The sequence below is a fragment of the Balearica regulorum genome, chromosome 1, assembly GCF_011004875.1.
Source record: "Balearica regulorum gibbericeps isolate bBalReg1 chromosome 1, bBalReg1.pri, whole genome shotgun sequence".
NCBI lineage: Eukaryota > Metazoa > Chordata > Aves > Gruiformes > Gruidae > Balearica > Balearica regulorum.
Genome location: NC_046184.1, coordinates 74,837,538 through 74,851,932, shown reverse-complemented (window position 1 = coordinate 74,851,932; position 14,395 = coordinate 74,837,538). Strand labels below are relative to the sequence as shown.

Below are 14,395 nucleotides of genomic sequence, written 5' to 3'. Positions count from 1 at the left end.
GGGACAGAAGAGTGTTTCTGACTGTTAAGGGTTGGGGTTTTTTCTGGTGTGTTTTTATTCAGCTTTGTATTTTTACTTGTGTGTAAGAAAACTAGATACAAGAGATTGTTAGAGAATCAAACAAGAGACTGCATCCTCTAAATGTATGCTAGGAATAACCTGAAGCTAGCAATATTGGGTAAGTTTCTTTTTTCTTGATGTTGGCATGTTATGACTGGAGAGCAATTTACTAACTTTTCCAGCTCCCATAATGGATAGCAATCTGATATATGTTAGTTTATCCTAGGTAAACACTCATCATCCATATTAATACCTGCTTCTGGCTGTGGTTATCGATCATCTAGCAAGAAGGTGACGTACTGCAAATGCACAGGGCTGATGCTGATGTATTCAGAAGGTATTCACCTGGCTAATGGGGTGCATCTCCAAGTGTATCCGTCTTTCAATCATTTCCCTGACTTCCTGTAAGACTACAGGTTTCCCTCAGGAGTCATTAGACCTTCTACTTCTCCATCTACAGGGCTGACAAGAGATCCCTTTAGACTCCTCCGCCCTGCCACAGAAGGGGAGGGTACCTTCACTCCGAAGATTTAAAAAGGGACCTGCAAACCTGTAGGAGATCTTGTGACACATTATCCCAAGAAAAGAAGACTGAAGATTTACCACTGACCTAAGTATGAAGGTAAGTGAGACTTTTTTGGTGTGTGGGAAACATTTAGTTTGCAATTTATGCTTTTTCATGTGAGTATAATATTTAGGAACTGCAGGGGAGATTAATAATTTTAACTTAAATGTAACCTGAGAGGAATATATACCTAGTTATATTCAGTGTGCTTGAAACAACTACATTAAAAAAAATTAATATCACAATGTGCTCTCAAAAATAGGATCAGATAAACCACTGTGAATCATGTTAGATGCTCTCTGTCGCCCATCACTGTTATCGATGCATGAATAACATGGTCTGTGCAAGCAAGCGGAAATGCAACTTGTTCGCAGAGGATTCATGCTCAATGCTTCCATTTGCATGTGCTGCATCAGTGAACAAACTCCAAGAATCAAACAAGCCCTCTCGTGACATATGTGTAATCATGGTTGATGCAAATAGGATGCTAAGTTTAAAAACTTTCTTTTCCTGAGGAAATAGTGATCTGCTCTCCTGGTTGGTTGGTTTGTTTGGAATGGCAAGTCCCCTACATTTGCTTGTTGTCTAAACTCTGTGATTCAAGGTTTGGTAAGATCGAGATATATTTTATATCATCTTTCCCCCTTAATTTGTACATTATTCTCCATTTCTGGAGGATCTAATGTCTGTGTGCTTGCGTTGATGGCAGTTCTCACCAGAATGGAACCTTTGTAATGAATATGAATAAAGAGAATAAAGTAAGTTTGGTTTAACATTCATCCTCCCATCAGATCACTGTGTATTGGAGCTGAAATAATAGCCACTGAGCAAGAGGAGGTTTGGCAGCAAGACAGGGAGAAAGGAGCAACTGGAAATACCCTCACATTTAGATTTGAAGTTGAGAGGATCTACAGATCTGAAAGGCTTTTCCTGTACCTTGTGGTTCTTTGTTGTGCACAGGGACTGCGTAAACTGACAGCATCTGCAATGGCACTGTTCCTGGCAGCATCCTTCATATCTTTCTCCTGGAGTGCACCTCAGGTAAACAGCTTGCTCAGGGTGAATGTGCATCATCCATGAATCTCATAGGTTGGTGACATTGAAGTATTTGTACTAGTTAGTAATGGTATGCAACATTGACACGTCTCTTTTCTCCTTTTTGGCATAAAGGCTTATTTCCAAAGGAGAAACTGGACTCCTCAGGCTATGCTCTATTTGAAGGGTGCACGTAAGTCCCAAGCTCTTTCACTTTTGAGGAGATAACTTTCTCTACCACTGGATTATTCCTGATCTGCTTGGCTCCACACAAGCAGTAAATCCCCGAGGATGCTGTGGAGGTAGAAGTTCTGAGACCTGCAGGGATATGCTAATTGCTATTTCTTCTTGTCTATGAAACAGTAGCATTGCCAGTATTATTTTTATTTTTTAAAGAAATCAAATTGAAGAGAGCAAGTGTTGAAAGAAGAAAAGCAAAACAAAATACTGAAAGTGTATAGAATTTGAAGCTTGATTGTAAAACATATTGGAAAAGCAGTTTCTTTATCTGAAATAATCTTGAAGGGGGTTTAAGACACACTGGATATAGTTGTCATTCCTTATTCTCACTCAGGCTTTACTGAAATATCTTCTCAAGCAATAGGAGAACATATTCCTATTACAAGAATTACAAGAGTTGGTATTACGATTACAAGCAACCTCTTTTGAGAACTTGGATGTCAGTGTTATCAATACTGTGGTGTTAAGGCTGTGCAAATGACCTTTGAGTTTCTATTGTTAGTCCTGAGTTATAGAAGCATTAAATATAAAGATAAAATTTAGAGCCAAGGAGAGATTTTGTCCTTTGATGCAAACCCATGAAATTTAAGAGAAATATTTTGATTTTTAAAAATTCTATTTTGAATTGTTGTTTCAAAATTAAAAGCTATCAGGTAGGGTAGGTATTAAGAGAGCAAGAAAAACAACTGCCTTGATGTTAAAATAAAATATTGATGCTTACAATCACGAGAGAAATGCAAAAGGGAGATCATGCAAATAATAACAACAAAAAATAAATACAGGCTCCAAACATCTGTAAGTGTAATTGAAAGAAATTCTAATGACATTAATAAAATTATTTCCATTCATAACAGCAAAGCATTTGGCATTTTTTATTTTATTTAGTTCTTCCGACTGAATAATGCACTGTGTTACTTCGATACTGACCTGTGTATCATTCTTGTTCATGCATAGGAAGTAATGTGATTGTATTTTTTTAGGGTTTTTTTTTTTCCCCTTTTTTTTAAATGGAAATATCCCTTTAAAAGGCAATACTTTATAATCTAGCGAAGAGATTGAAGGCTCTTGACCATACAGCAGTTGAGAAAAAAGTGAGGAAAAGACAGTAGATTCCTCCCTACGTAGAGTTCCTACACCAGTTTAATACAAGAATGAAAAGTGCTGAAACACCAGTTTTGTGAAATAAATTATGTCTTCAGTGTTCTGGTTTAGGATGGGCTATTACTGAGGGATGGCCCCAGGATGGATTTATGCCTCCCATTTTATGTTTGTATAAGTATTGATGTAATTTTGTATTTTGAAAAGACTACTTTAGGGATTGTAAAGTAGGAATTATAACAGATTTGGGAGGTTGTTTTCACCCTTTTACCACTACTTTTGTAGAGGGACGTCGATTCATCTCAGATGAGAGCCAGCGAAAGGATCTGTACGACAGAACGCAGCTTGGTAAGTACATGTGCATGGGTGTATGGAACACATCAGTCTTTCCTCAGGTTATGGGAGAAATCTGTGGAAACTGGAGGGGATTTGCTTGTCTGGAATTATATTCAAGGACACAATTAAACTCCCTTTTGTTAGTACCTTCATTCCAAAAAGCACATGATAAAGACTATCTGACTTTCCTCTCTTGTGTGCCTGTGTGACTTCATTTACATAAGTGATGTTCCAGACTGACATGGCTGTTGAGTGAAATTATCAGCAGTACCTTTCACTTTCTTTTCCACTGGAAAAAATCAAATCAAGTTATTAATTGTGCTGAATTGACAAATGACAAAAGTAGACGACATTAATCCACGCTAGACAATGTTTCTGGAGGAAACAATGTGGTAGCAAATAAGGAACATACGAGAAAAGAAAATGTTCTTTTTACCTTCTAAAGTACTTTGAAATAGCCTTTAGAAAGATTGCTAGTCTCTTCTGTGTTAGATATTTAGCAGGCTGGTTTTGAGCAGAGAATGCTACAGAGCAAAGGAGATGACAGTATTTTTTTTTCTCTTTGGGTGTCTAGTTATAGAGATAAAAAAGCAAAGAACAAAATAAAGAAATGCCAGTAAACACTAACAAAACCATGCACCTCTGATTTTATAATTCTAGAAACACGCAGCCAAAACACAAATCCTTTATCTCTTTCTGAAGCTGCAGCACTGTTCCTTAGTTCCTTACGGAAAGCACAAGAAGAAGGTAAATGCATATTTTGTTTTACTCTGACTTTTTTAAAAGGGGTTTATCTGTATTTCATTTACTAATGATTTAGTAAATTGATCTAAAAGGCCTGGTTTGAAATGAGATATTATTCCACAAAGTGCATTGCATTAGAGTGTACATTTACACAGATTAGAACATGAATCATAAATGTTAGTAGGTAAACGTTTGTATATTCTGCTTTTAATTTGCTTTTTGGATTTTTATTGGTTTAGATTCAAGGGAATGGCTATTTTGAATTGAATTTTCCAAAATAAAACTCTACTGGGGCTCCTTTTCTGCAGAATATTGTTTGTTTGTGAAATTTTCATTCCTCCATTGGCTCTTCCATCCTGGTGGAAAGGTTTAAAAGAATCCTAAAAAGCCTCAGCAGAGTTGCTGTGGGATACATATCTGGCTCCTGAGAGCTCTGTCACTGGCACAGCTAACAAGGGGTCCCAATGACATTTAGAGGCAGAGCCCTGAAATATCCTGAAAAATCCCATAATTCATTCATGCGTTCCCAACCTCCCAGAGACATTGCCTTACCTTCCCATCTCTGTCTCCTCACCACCTGCTTCCGCACCACCTGCCACGTGCTTCCACTTCTCACTTCAGAACCTCAGAACCCACATCTCCCTTCCACAACACCCTCCCACCCTCCAGCAAAACCCAGCTGCTGAGTTAGGCTTAAATAACTTGTGTTCCCTCATCTCCATGCATATCACACTCCCTTAGATGAGGACCCCTATCCTATGTTTCCCAGCTCCCTCACCCTGCTGTAGTTCACCTTTCCTCCTTAGACCAGCTTTCCTGCAAAGCCATTATCCTGAGCCCCTCATCGTCTGATGCATACATACAGCTCACCAGGCTGAGACTCTAAATCTATGCTATCCATGCCCTCTGTCTTTCGACCTTTCATCTCTTCAGGTACTTAGACTATTTTTTTGGAAATGGAGGTGGGGACAGGGAGGTTGTAAAAGGAGGATACAACCTACACAGCTGTGGAGAACCTGTGCTGTGCTCTGGCCCCTGGGTGCTGCGGAGGCTGTTGTAGCTTATACAAGCCCAGGAGTTTGCCTCCCCTCTTTGGTTCAAGACAGGGAGGGACAGAAGTGGCTAGAAGCTACCTTTGTTTCTTATTGTCCTGGTTGTGAGTTCCTTATTCAGACTCTTAATCTCTGTCATCGTAACAGGAAGAAAAAGCTCTTTACTTGAATTAGGAAATGTGAAGTAAAACCCTAGTAACATACGAGGTAGTTTTGTACCTTTCACATAGATAAGTGGTAAGACAGGCCTGTTAACTGCCTAAGCACCTTTGACATCATCAACAGTGTGTAATAAATAACTGCCTTGCCATTGCTGCGATATCACCTCTCCTTAGTTATCTAAAGTATGCAGCTTTCCTGAAACAAAAAGAGGGTGTGAGAAACACCTGACAATTTGCCTGGTCTATGTGTAGATATGCTGGAATCACTCCTGTCTTCTCTAATTCCTAATATCTCCCACTGTACCTCACACAGTGCTGGGGCTCTGTGCTCAGCTCTCTCTTCCCTGCCCTGGCAGAACTCTGCTAACCACGAAAAATTCCGTGACATTTTGATTGAGACAGGCAGAATTAAAAATGAGCACAGTGCTTTGGACAAAATCTATGAGAAGTTCTCATGGATAAAGATAAATCAGTGACAGTGTCATTTGTGTGCTAACAAAAAGAGAAAATCCTCTGAAGTTCACGATTCATAAATTTTAGTGGTATTTTCCTGCCTGCTGTTGCTATTCCAGAGAAGACAGTGAACAGCAACAGCCCCCTAAGAAAAAAGGTGATGTATCTGAGAGAGCTAAGCAGAACTGGCAGCTTGTTTGAAAAATACTCTGTGGGATAACATTGCCATCATTGTAGCAGACATTCGAACCTGGGTAAGCCCTGCACTTTCAGAAGATCACTTTCAGGTGATTTTAGAATCCTCTTGACTGAGAGAAATGTGCAAATAAAGAACAAATACATTATTTTCTTCTGCATGAAAAAATTGTGCCATGTACTAAGATATCCCTCTGGACATGGTTTGTATCTTTGCTCTTCAGCAAAGAGAAAAAAATCCCGCATTTAAAATGAGAGACAATATGATTATTTCTACAGATGCCTGTATCTCTTAGCTAAGCAGTCACATTGCACTAGGCCTGTGCCTGAGGCACATCCATCTCCTGAAAACTTTGGCTGACTGAACTTTCCTTTATCTACAGCTTTTTTTCCCCATTGTGTCTTCTCTTACAGTTGGAGAAGAAAACAGTGATCACCCTGGCTACTTGACAGATAATCTATCAAATTGGTGAACTATTTCAAATTTCTTTAACATTTATATTGCATATACCGTAAAATCATGATTTGTGTAAACAGAACATTTCACCCATCCTCACTTATGTTCCCAAAGGATGATGTATATATTCATTGCAACATTTTGAATGCAAACTGACTAAAAGTTACCAGTTCAGTTAAGGAAGTTATTTGTAAAGTTCCTCCTTTATTTAGTCCATTTTGTATGACCCACCCAAAATCTAAAATAAATTGTACTATCTTACCTGAAAAGATGATTAAAGCTGTCTTTTTGGACAACTACTTCATTAAAACCAATTTTTCATCGGGAAATATTTTACTACCTTCCACCCAGCTGTATATTGAAGCCTTTTTATTTCTGATAAAGGTAGATTCCTTCACCACTTCACTGACGTCCCTGTCAGTCGCTCATGGTCAATAAAGTCAGTGAGATACTAAAGCAATTCAGCTATCTTTGACGGCAAAGCAGGTGATTTTTTTTTTTTTTCCAGATATCCATCACCACAGAGAATAGGCAACCAGCACGCCTTTAGACCTCAGTGCTGCCCCAATTACACGCATGCAGAAATGTATACTCTGAACACTCCTACTAAGCAAGTCTCACACATAAATGCGGTATGGGGATAGGTCTTAAAGGATCAGGGCCTCATTTAGAGCTATGACATACAGTCCCTACTGTCGTCAGGAGGTGCCGTACTGCTGGAACTAGTGGTGGTGTACTGGGTACAAATCTAGTGTCATGCATGACAACAGGCACACAGAATATTAATTGCATCATTATTGTACTTTTTTGTTGGCCTGGTTTTTGAGTTGCAAAGCTGGAATTATATATAAATCAGTTAATTATCATTCCATGCTGATAAGGATATGTTTAACATTATTTGTGTAGTTTTGTGGTCTTACTGGAAAGCCCTCTGTAGTTCTCATGTAATTAAAAAGTAGACACATGATTCTTGTGTCCAAGCAACTATGTTTTATTTTTTTAACCTTTAACCCCAGTCGTGCCTTCATCTTTTAATGCTACTTTCCTCTGATCTTTCTCATGACACTGCTAATTAATTTTGTTAACTCACACTAACTGCAATGTTGTTTCTCCTTGACACAAAGAAATGCAGCTGAAGGAATGGAGGAATCACTCTATCATGGGGCTATATGCACTTTCAGTAACTGTTTATCATCTATACCATTTCATGGAGGAATATAATCTATATCTTTTCGTGGAGGAACATAACCGGAGAAGTCAAAATGTCCTTGTTTGTTCATTTTTCAGCACAAATGTATCATTCAATAGCAGTATATGTTGTATGACAGAATGCTTCCGTGATGAACTTCATCTAAAGACCAATGGTATCCACTAGAATCTTTTCATTAATTTAATCACTCTTTCTTTCAAGCATACTCTGAATATCTCAGGTGCATCTAAGTTATTTTTCAGCATGTTTTACAGTGTGCGCAGTCCATGCTCAGACAAAAAGTAGAAGGCTTATGCATCCTTTGGTTTATTAGTATCATGAAATTCATCTGCCTTTAAATGTCCCAGAGATACAAACCCTGTACTAATCACATTCCCAGTTGACTGATTTTTGTATGTATTCCTGATCTAAACTCACTAGCTTAAACAATTCTTTACAAATATCATGAAAATGAATAAACGTTCTGCCTGGTTGGTGAGCTATTTGGGAAACCCTAGTATTTTCAATCTGGCAGATAATCACTTATGTAACAGATAGCTGCTACCAAGCTTGTCAGATGTCAGTAACTGTTAGAAATGCGTGGCATTTAAGTTAGGCAATCTGTCGACTTGACTGAATGAAAAGCCAATTCCCTCTAACACTGCAAATTCAAAAGGCAGGAATGTTTTGCTGTAGTTAAATCGCCTTGCTACTGACAGCTCCTCCTAACATTCAAGGCAGAACTAAAATCAGCCTGGAGGCATGAGGCAGAGGTCACTGGCCACTGCAGGACCACTTCTGAGAAGAATGGGCACAATATTCACATTAGTCATATCTCAAAAGTTGTGCGCTTCTGTCACTGGGCAGGTGCTCAAAGCATGTGAGCGTGCTGAAACAAATACAGCTGGATTTGTGTGAGATGTCTCGCCAGCTCTCTGCTCTTCCCAGGGAACTCAAACACTATAAACACATCCAAGAGAACCTGCAACCTGGATCATACATGTTGCTTATTTTTCTCCTCTGGCACTTGTCCAGAAAGAACAAGTGTAGCTGTCTTAATGCGACCCTAGCAAAACCATTCCCACTTTTGATACTGTCTGTGCTGTGCCCCTATCATTTAGCAATATTTGCAATATGTGTGTAGCGATCACATCTTTCAGCACTGCAATGAAACTGGGTCTGGAATGATGATAAACAGATGTTCACCAGGCTGTGGCTACTAGAACATTTTTAGGCAACAAAGGAAGTGCTGGATCACTCTCAGATGATGCTAATGCAATTTTGATGACAGGGAATTTGGGGCGAAATGCTTTTTCTTCATTACGACAGCACATTGAAATACAAGCAATAATGTCAGAATTCTTTAAATAATTTTTTTTTTTTTTTAAAGAGAACATTAACTTTCAATCAATACGCCCTTTAAATGTTCTTTTGTTGGGACTCTCACCCATTACATTCTTTGATTCTGCAAGGGAACTTTGATTAAAAGCACTGTGGGAAAGAACATACATTTCTGAACTCACAAAATGCAATTGTTCTCCACTTAATAAAGTGTATGAAGGGAAATATTTGCAGTATCTTTGCTTTCCCCACTTTCATATGAAAAATAACTACTCATTGTTTTAATTACTTTTAAAATGGATAAAAAAATCCTTTTAAATCCAATTAAGTTTTTGCCATAAAAGTCTGAACCTGTCTTCTGAGAATAGTTATTCTCTCAGGTATCCAAAGCAGCTTAAGAATGAAAGTCTAATTTAAAACTGATTTTAGGTGGCCAAAAATACAAGTAGACACCTAATCTCTTTTATTCTATATGGCCTATAGTAAGAACTATGTCATCAAATGTTGGTTAAGTGTTTGAAAGGTAGGCATCTAATCAAAATTGGACATCTAGGCTCCCCCTGGGATTGACAGTGAAGGTAAATACCTCCAAAGGTTACATCATCCTACCTGCTGAAGAACAGGCTGAATCAATTCCTGGAAATGTCTTTTCTTGAGAGAAATTCTTGATGCACAAACTTCTAAACTAAGAGATGAATCTCCTTCCTAATGTCTTCATGTCAAGATCTACTTCTGAAGACCATGTTCAGGCATTCTCTGCATCTCTAGGAATTGAAATACTTTTGAAAGCTTTCTGTAAGGCAATTGAAATGTCTAGTTCTCATTGTGAGGTTCAGTTATTCCCCAAGCACTTTGAAGTTTTTCAACATTATGTCTGTAGGGCAGATGTGTTCTTGGAATTCTTTCAGCATTATTTATTATGACTTGGTCTCTTCTAGAAGAAATGAAGTAGACTATGGACTAATGAGGCAACTGGAAGAACTAGAGTTACTCACCTATGAATGTTGTCACATTGCTGCATGGTATGTAGGTTTGTCTGCCGGGAAGGCATGACTTAACGAAATTTTGTCATTCTCTTTAGCCAAGTCACATTAGTTTCCTCCCAAACTAGTTTGTTAACAAACTTAGAATCTAAGACAAGATGAAAACAATAAAAGAGACATACCAGAGGAATCAGAAAATAAACGGTCTGCTGTTTATTGTGGGTCTAAATGACTTCAGAAAGATGACTTCATTTGTCTCTAAAATTCAAATGCCCACTGCATAAGACTTTATAAAGTTCCACAGGAAGAATGTTTTACCACTGGATCAAGACACTTCTGTGTGCTGTACAAAAATGTTTTAAATGATGTAAGCTTACAATAAACAGCATAAGGAAAAAGAAAGACCATTTTCTTCTCAGTGTATCTTTTTAACCCTGCCAAGGTTTCTCCAGTGTAACACATTTTTCTCTAAATTTTTTGAGATCTGACTTAAAGTTCATGTTAATTTAGCAGGGAAAAAGGGAGAACATAAATGAAGCAAGAATTCATTTGGGACACCCATAATGGAGCTATCAGCATAGACTATCATTAATATAGATGATTACGTAGACAAAGGTATGATCTGCAGTTTGTATAAGCTCCTGAGGGGATTGTTGCATTCTCTAAGTTTATTAAGCTTGAGCAATCTCTTCTACCTCAAAGGGGCACAGAAGAATTGTCATTTAAACTACTTTCAAGGTGAAGTAATATTAGGCTTTCCAACAGTGTAGCTCAAGTAACATTTAAGATTCCCCTAATTATATGACACTGCCCTTAAGACAAAGCTTGCCAAGCCTACAGGACAAACTGTTGAATGGATGGAGAGACCCTGCCAGGGTGAGAGCAATGAATTCAGTTCCTGTATTCTCCATGCTGCTTCTTTTTTCCTTGCGGCAATACTCCAAGGGAAAAGGGAGACTTGATGTTTTGCCTATCCCTTTCAGCTTCCTCATCCTCATCATATCTTTCATCCTCATCTTCATCTTCGCTATGGTGAGGGCTGGAATGCTGAGAGACAGAAGGTGATGGTGGCACTGATGAAGGCCTGGGGTACCTGAAACCTTCAGTCTGACAGAGAGAGAAGCAAGTGGTATGTATCATCACAGTGTTCTTCAATTGGTTGTATACAGCAATTTAAGGCTATCAACACTTCAAAAGAAAGCTAGACTTGCTCTGCACTCTAAACTCCTTTGAATCCAGATCTCCTCAGTCTTTTCCTGCCAGTAAGTACATGCTTGTACGGCAGTGATCTTTAGCCTGTGCCATAAACAATATGCTGCCCTTCCAGCACTGCTTTTTGCAAAATACGACTATCTTTAGTCGTACGAGCCTTAAAACTGTCAACACAACACGAAATCCTTCTGTACTCTGTAGTCAGAATATGCTTATTGAAATTCAGAATTCAGTCTGAAGTTTTAAAACAGTCCTCTAGTTATAATGTCAATAGCTGCAAAACCAGAACCAAGCAAGGGGATTTGGCCTAAGAAGCCTCCTTTCTCCTTTTTGTTTTAAAAAATGAGTTGCTCTCCAGAGGTGTCTGGAGATTTGTTTTCAAATAACATGGCTCTTACATTGGATCTGAGCAGCCTCCCTTCTCAAATTGGTGCTAATGTGCACTATGCAAGAACTGTTTGGAGGTATGCCTTTAAACTGACCCTTTGCAGTTCCAGCCACAGCCTCCTCCTCACATACCATGTTTAGATGAAGGCAGTACTTTGCCTCGCTTTCCCTAGAACAACTTTTCCCAGCTCCCCTTCTGTTTGGTTTGTGCATCTTCATGGCATTTACCAGAAGCAAAACTATAAGCTGCCACTCTTCTAATAGGAATTTCAAGGGCCAGTTCCTCAGCTGGTCTAAAGTGGCATAGTCCCATCCAGGTCACTCTAAGTCGCCGGAAGAACTGTGCCTGTATTGCACCTGGTACCCCTAGTGTTCGCATCTGATACAACTCCTGACTGCAGTTTGGGTCTATAACTTGTTGAGCTTTTAACTATGAGTTACTGCTTCCCTTCAGTTAAAACAAAACCACACACACACACACACTCTCTCTCTCTCTCACACACACACTCATTCACTCTTTTTCTCTCTCTCTTTGTAAAGTACCTAAAATGTATATGAACTCATCTCCAAAAGCAGACTTTACCTTTGGTGGAGCACTTGGTTCCATCTCAAATTTATCTGGGAACGTTCTGCTGAGTGCCAAGTGTCTGGCATGCATGTAATACTGCAACATAAAAGAGAAGCCTTTACAAGTCAAGGAAGTCTTGGGTAGATTTAAGCAGGGGAAAAAAGGAACAGAAAATGAGTAATTTCTAAAGGATGATGCTAAACAAAGGTTAAACATATTTCAGCTGAGGAGAATCCAACCAATATGGCTGCTTGTAATGAACACATTGCTGCGAAGTAGTAAGACATTCACGTTAGATTTACACTGAAGCAGAGTCTGGAACAGAAGCTGAAGAAAGTTTCTGTAAGGCTAAGAGATAATAAAGATGGAAGCCAGCACTTGTCTTAGTCAGTGTAGTTCTTATTGAGTGATGGGTATTCTTTATTCCTCAAGACAGAACTGGCTCTTTTTTAACCAGGAAAATTTATGTTTTTAAATGTGCATGTGTGTACACATACACTTTGGACTCATCCTTGCATAGGAAGCATGTGTAACAGTTACAGAGAAGTAACATTTATGACTTTACTGAGGCCTTGTATTTAAGAATTTGGCAAAAATATTTATGGATCCACTATATTCATGAGTCTCCATCACATACACGTTAAAAATAGCTTGTTGTGTCAGGGTCTTATGCTGTGCTGGGAACCACATAAACAGAAAGGTTCTCACACAGATATCAGAGCAGGACAAGGTCCAAAATAGTTACAAAACCGATATACGTACATCCACTTCTTTGCTTCTGTGGACTTGAGAATACTGCTTTGCTACTGTCTTCTTAGTAGGTGGTACTGCAGTGTTTTCTATGTCAAATTAGAAACACTATTTGGCCTTTAAGGCATAGAGGTAGTTTAGGAGTGTTGAGGAGCCACAGGGCCCAGCAGCATTTTAGGAAGAACAGGTAGGATTTTTAAAAGAGTCTAGATGACTTTGGAGCACAAATCCTACTTAGCGTAGGGTTGCCAGTGTTGTCAAAGACACAAGCTTTTTACATTGTCTTTAGCACCAGGAATACACAGACCTCAGTGTGACTGGCTTCTGCTTTAAACTATTAAGTCATGTCTCTTCTTACTACTGGAGAATGGAAGCATTACACTGAAATGTAAAGGCAGGCTTTGCCTTTAGCACCTTTGAGAGATGCTTTTCAGACCAGGGATGTCTCCTTGTATTGTAGCTTGATGCTGAAGACTGCTTGTTAGACCTGTGTGTCTGGAATTTTTAATACGTCTATTACGTAGTTTCACACACCCTGCCTAGGTATCTCCAGTCCAACAGATCAGAGAGCCTCTCAGTTCGGTTTCTTTGGATGATCCTCTGGCGACGGGACTGCTGACAAAATCCGTACAGGAACTGAGTCAGCTGGTTGCATGATTCATCAGGAGAGCGGAACCTCCTGTCAACTATGTAGATGCCTGAAGGACACAGAAAAGGTGCAGATGAGTGGAACTGAAGATGGGATTTGACCTCTTACATTTCCATTCTACCTTCTGCCACGTAGTCTTACAAACATTACACGTATTGTATGTTCTTTTCAATGTTAGAAGGCAGCTATAACTGGAACATTTGTTACTAGTCTAATGGAATGGAAATCTGCAGAGAAATATGTATTTTTTATTTTAATTTTCTTTACCTTTCAGACTGAAATTCAGCAAATTATTCAAAACTCAGAGGCTTTGTTGTTGTGTAAGTTTGTCCAAAAGGAGTCAAGAGTTTCTGGGTAAAGACCTATCATTTTTATCTCATCTCCCATAATTTTTAAAATACTGACTGCTTTAAAAAAACAATCTAGTGCTTTCCTAGTTTGCAGTACAATTTAGAAGTGTGGATGGTCAGAATCTGCCTCTAGGAGCGAGGCTGTGTTTTCTGTAGAAATACAAGTGTTTCCATAGAGATAACTAACTCACATACGGTAGTTGACACACAATTCTGGCAGGGAGAGGGCTGAGGTAAACTTTGTCTCTATGTAGTTTGTCAAGATCAATACTTTATTCTTGCCACCTTCCTTACACCAGGGTGTTGGGAAGAAGAGGGTACTAGACCTCAGCTATCTTAATGGACAAGACGGACGCACAACTACCTTAACTGAAGTGCCCAGTGTTCCCTAGGAATGTAGAGTCAGTTAATGTCAGTGCTCACATCTATGTTTTGGCAGAGAAGAGCAAGTGACCTATGGTCTTGGTCTGTGACCTTTCTGAAGACTCTCAAAGACATGCCTACCCAGGCAGGTGTAGCCATATTTTGCAGCTGACTCTACCACTGCCTCTAGGTCAGGGCACAGTTGGT

The 14,395-nt window shown here is 39.0% G+C and overlaps 2 protein-coding genes across 3 annotated transcripts in view; one reads left to right on the top strand and one right to left on the bottom strand.

Annotated features, from left to right (window-relative positions):
* The first annotated feature begins 628 nt into the window (after positions 1-628).
* SPX (spexin hormone) lies at positions 629-6,412 on the top strand. The gene is made up of 6 exons (XM_075742893.1): positions 629-682; positions 1,586-1,666; positions 1,796-1,853; positions 3,284-3,346; positions 3,995-4,081; positions 6,360-6,412. The coding sequence occupies exons 1-6, from the start codon at positions 677-679 to the stop codon at positions 6,410-6,412; spliced, it is 348 nt and encodes a 115-aa protein (XP_075599008.1). The 5' UTR covers positions 629-676.
* Positions 6,413-10,099: 3,687 nt separating this feature from the next.
* GYS2 (glycogen synthase 2) overlaps positions 10,100-14,395 on the bottom strand; it is a 45,454-nt gene continuing 41,158 nt past the window's right edge. Inside the window, exons 14-16 of one of the 2 annotated variants that reach the window (XM_010302751.2) lie at positions 13,361-13,524; positions 12,092-12,172; positions 10,100-11,016 (exon numbers count right to left, since the gene is read on the bottom strand). In XM_010302751.2, coding sequence (XP_010301053.2) covers positions 10,801-11,016; positions 12,092-12,172; positions 13,361-13,524 — 461 coding nt within the window. In that variant the 3' untranslated portion in view covers positions 10,100-10,800. The remainder of the gene's footprint in view (positions 11,017-12,091; positions 12,173-13,360; positions 13,525-14,395) is intronic. The other variant, XM_075758926.1, reaches the window with a different exon arrangement.

What these genes read in the sequence shown, in the direction of transcription:
- SPX (XM_075742893.1), top strand. An exon ending in TCTCCTGGAGTGCACCTCAG is followed by an intron (nt 1,667 to 1,795) that starts GTAAACAGCTTG and finishes TTTGGCATAAAG; the next exon opens with GCTTATTTCCAAAGGAGAAA. An exon ending in GTACGACAGAACGCAGCTTG is followed by an intron (nt 3,347 to 3,994) that starts GTAAGTACATGT and finishes TTATAATTCTAG; the next exon opens with AAACACGCAGCCAAAACACA.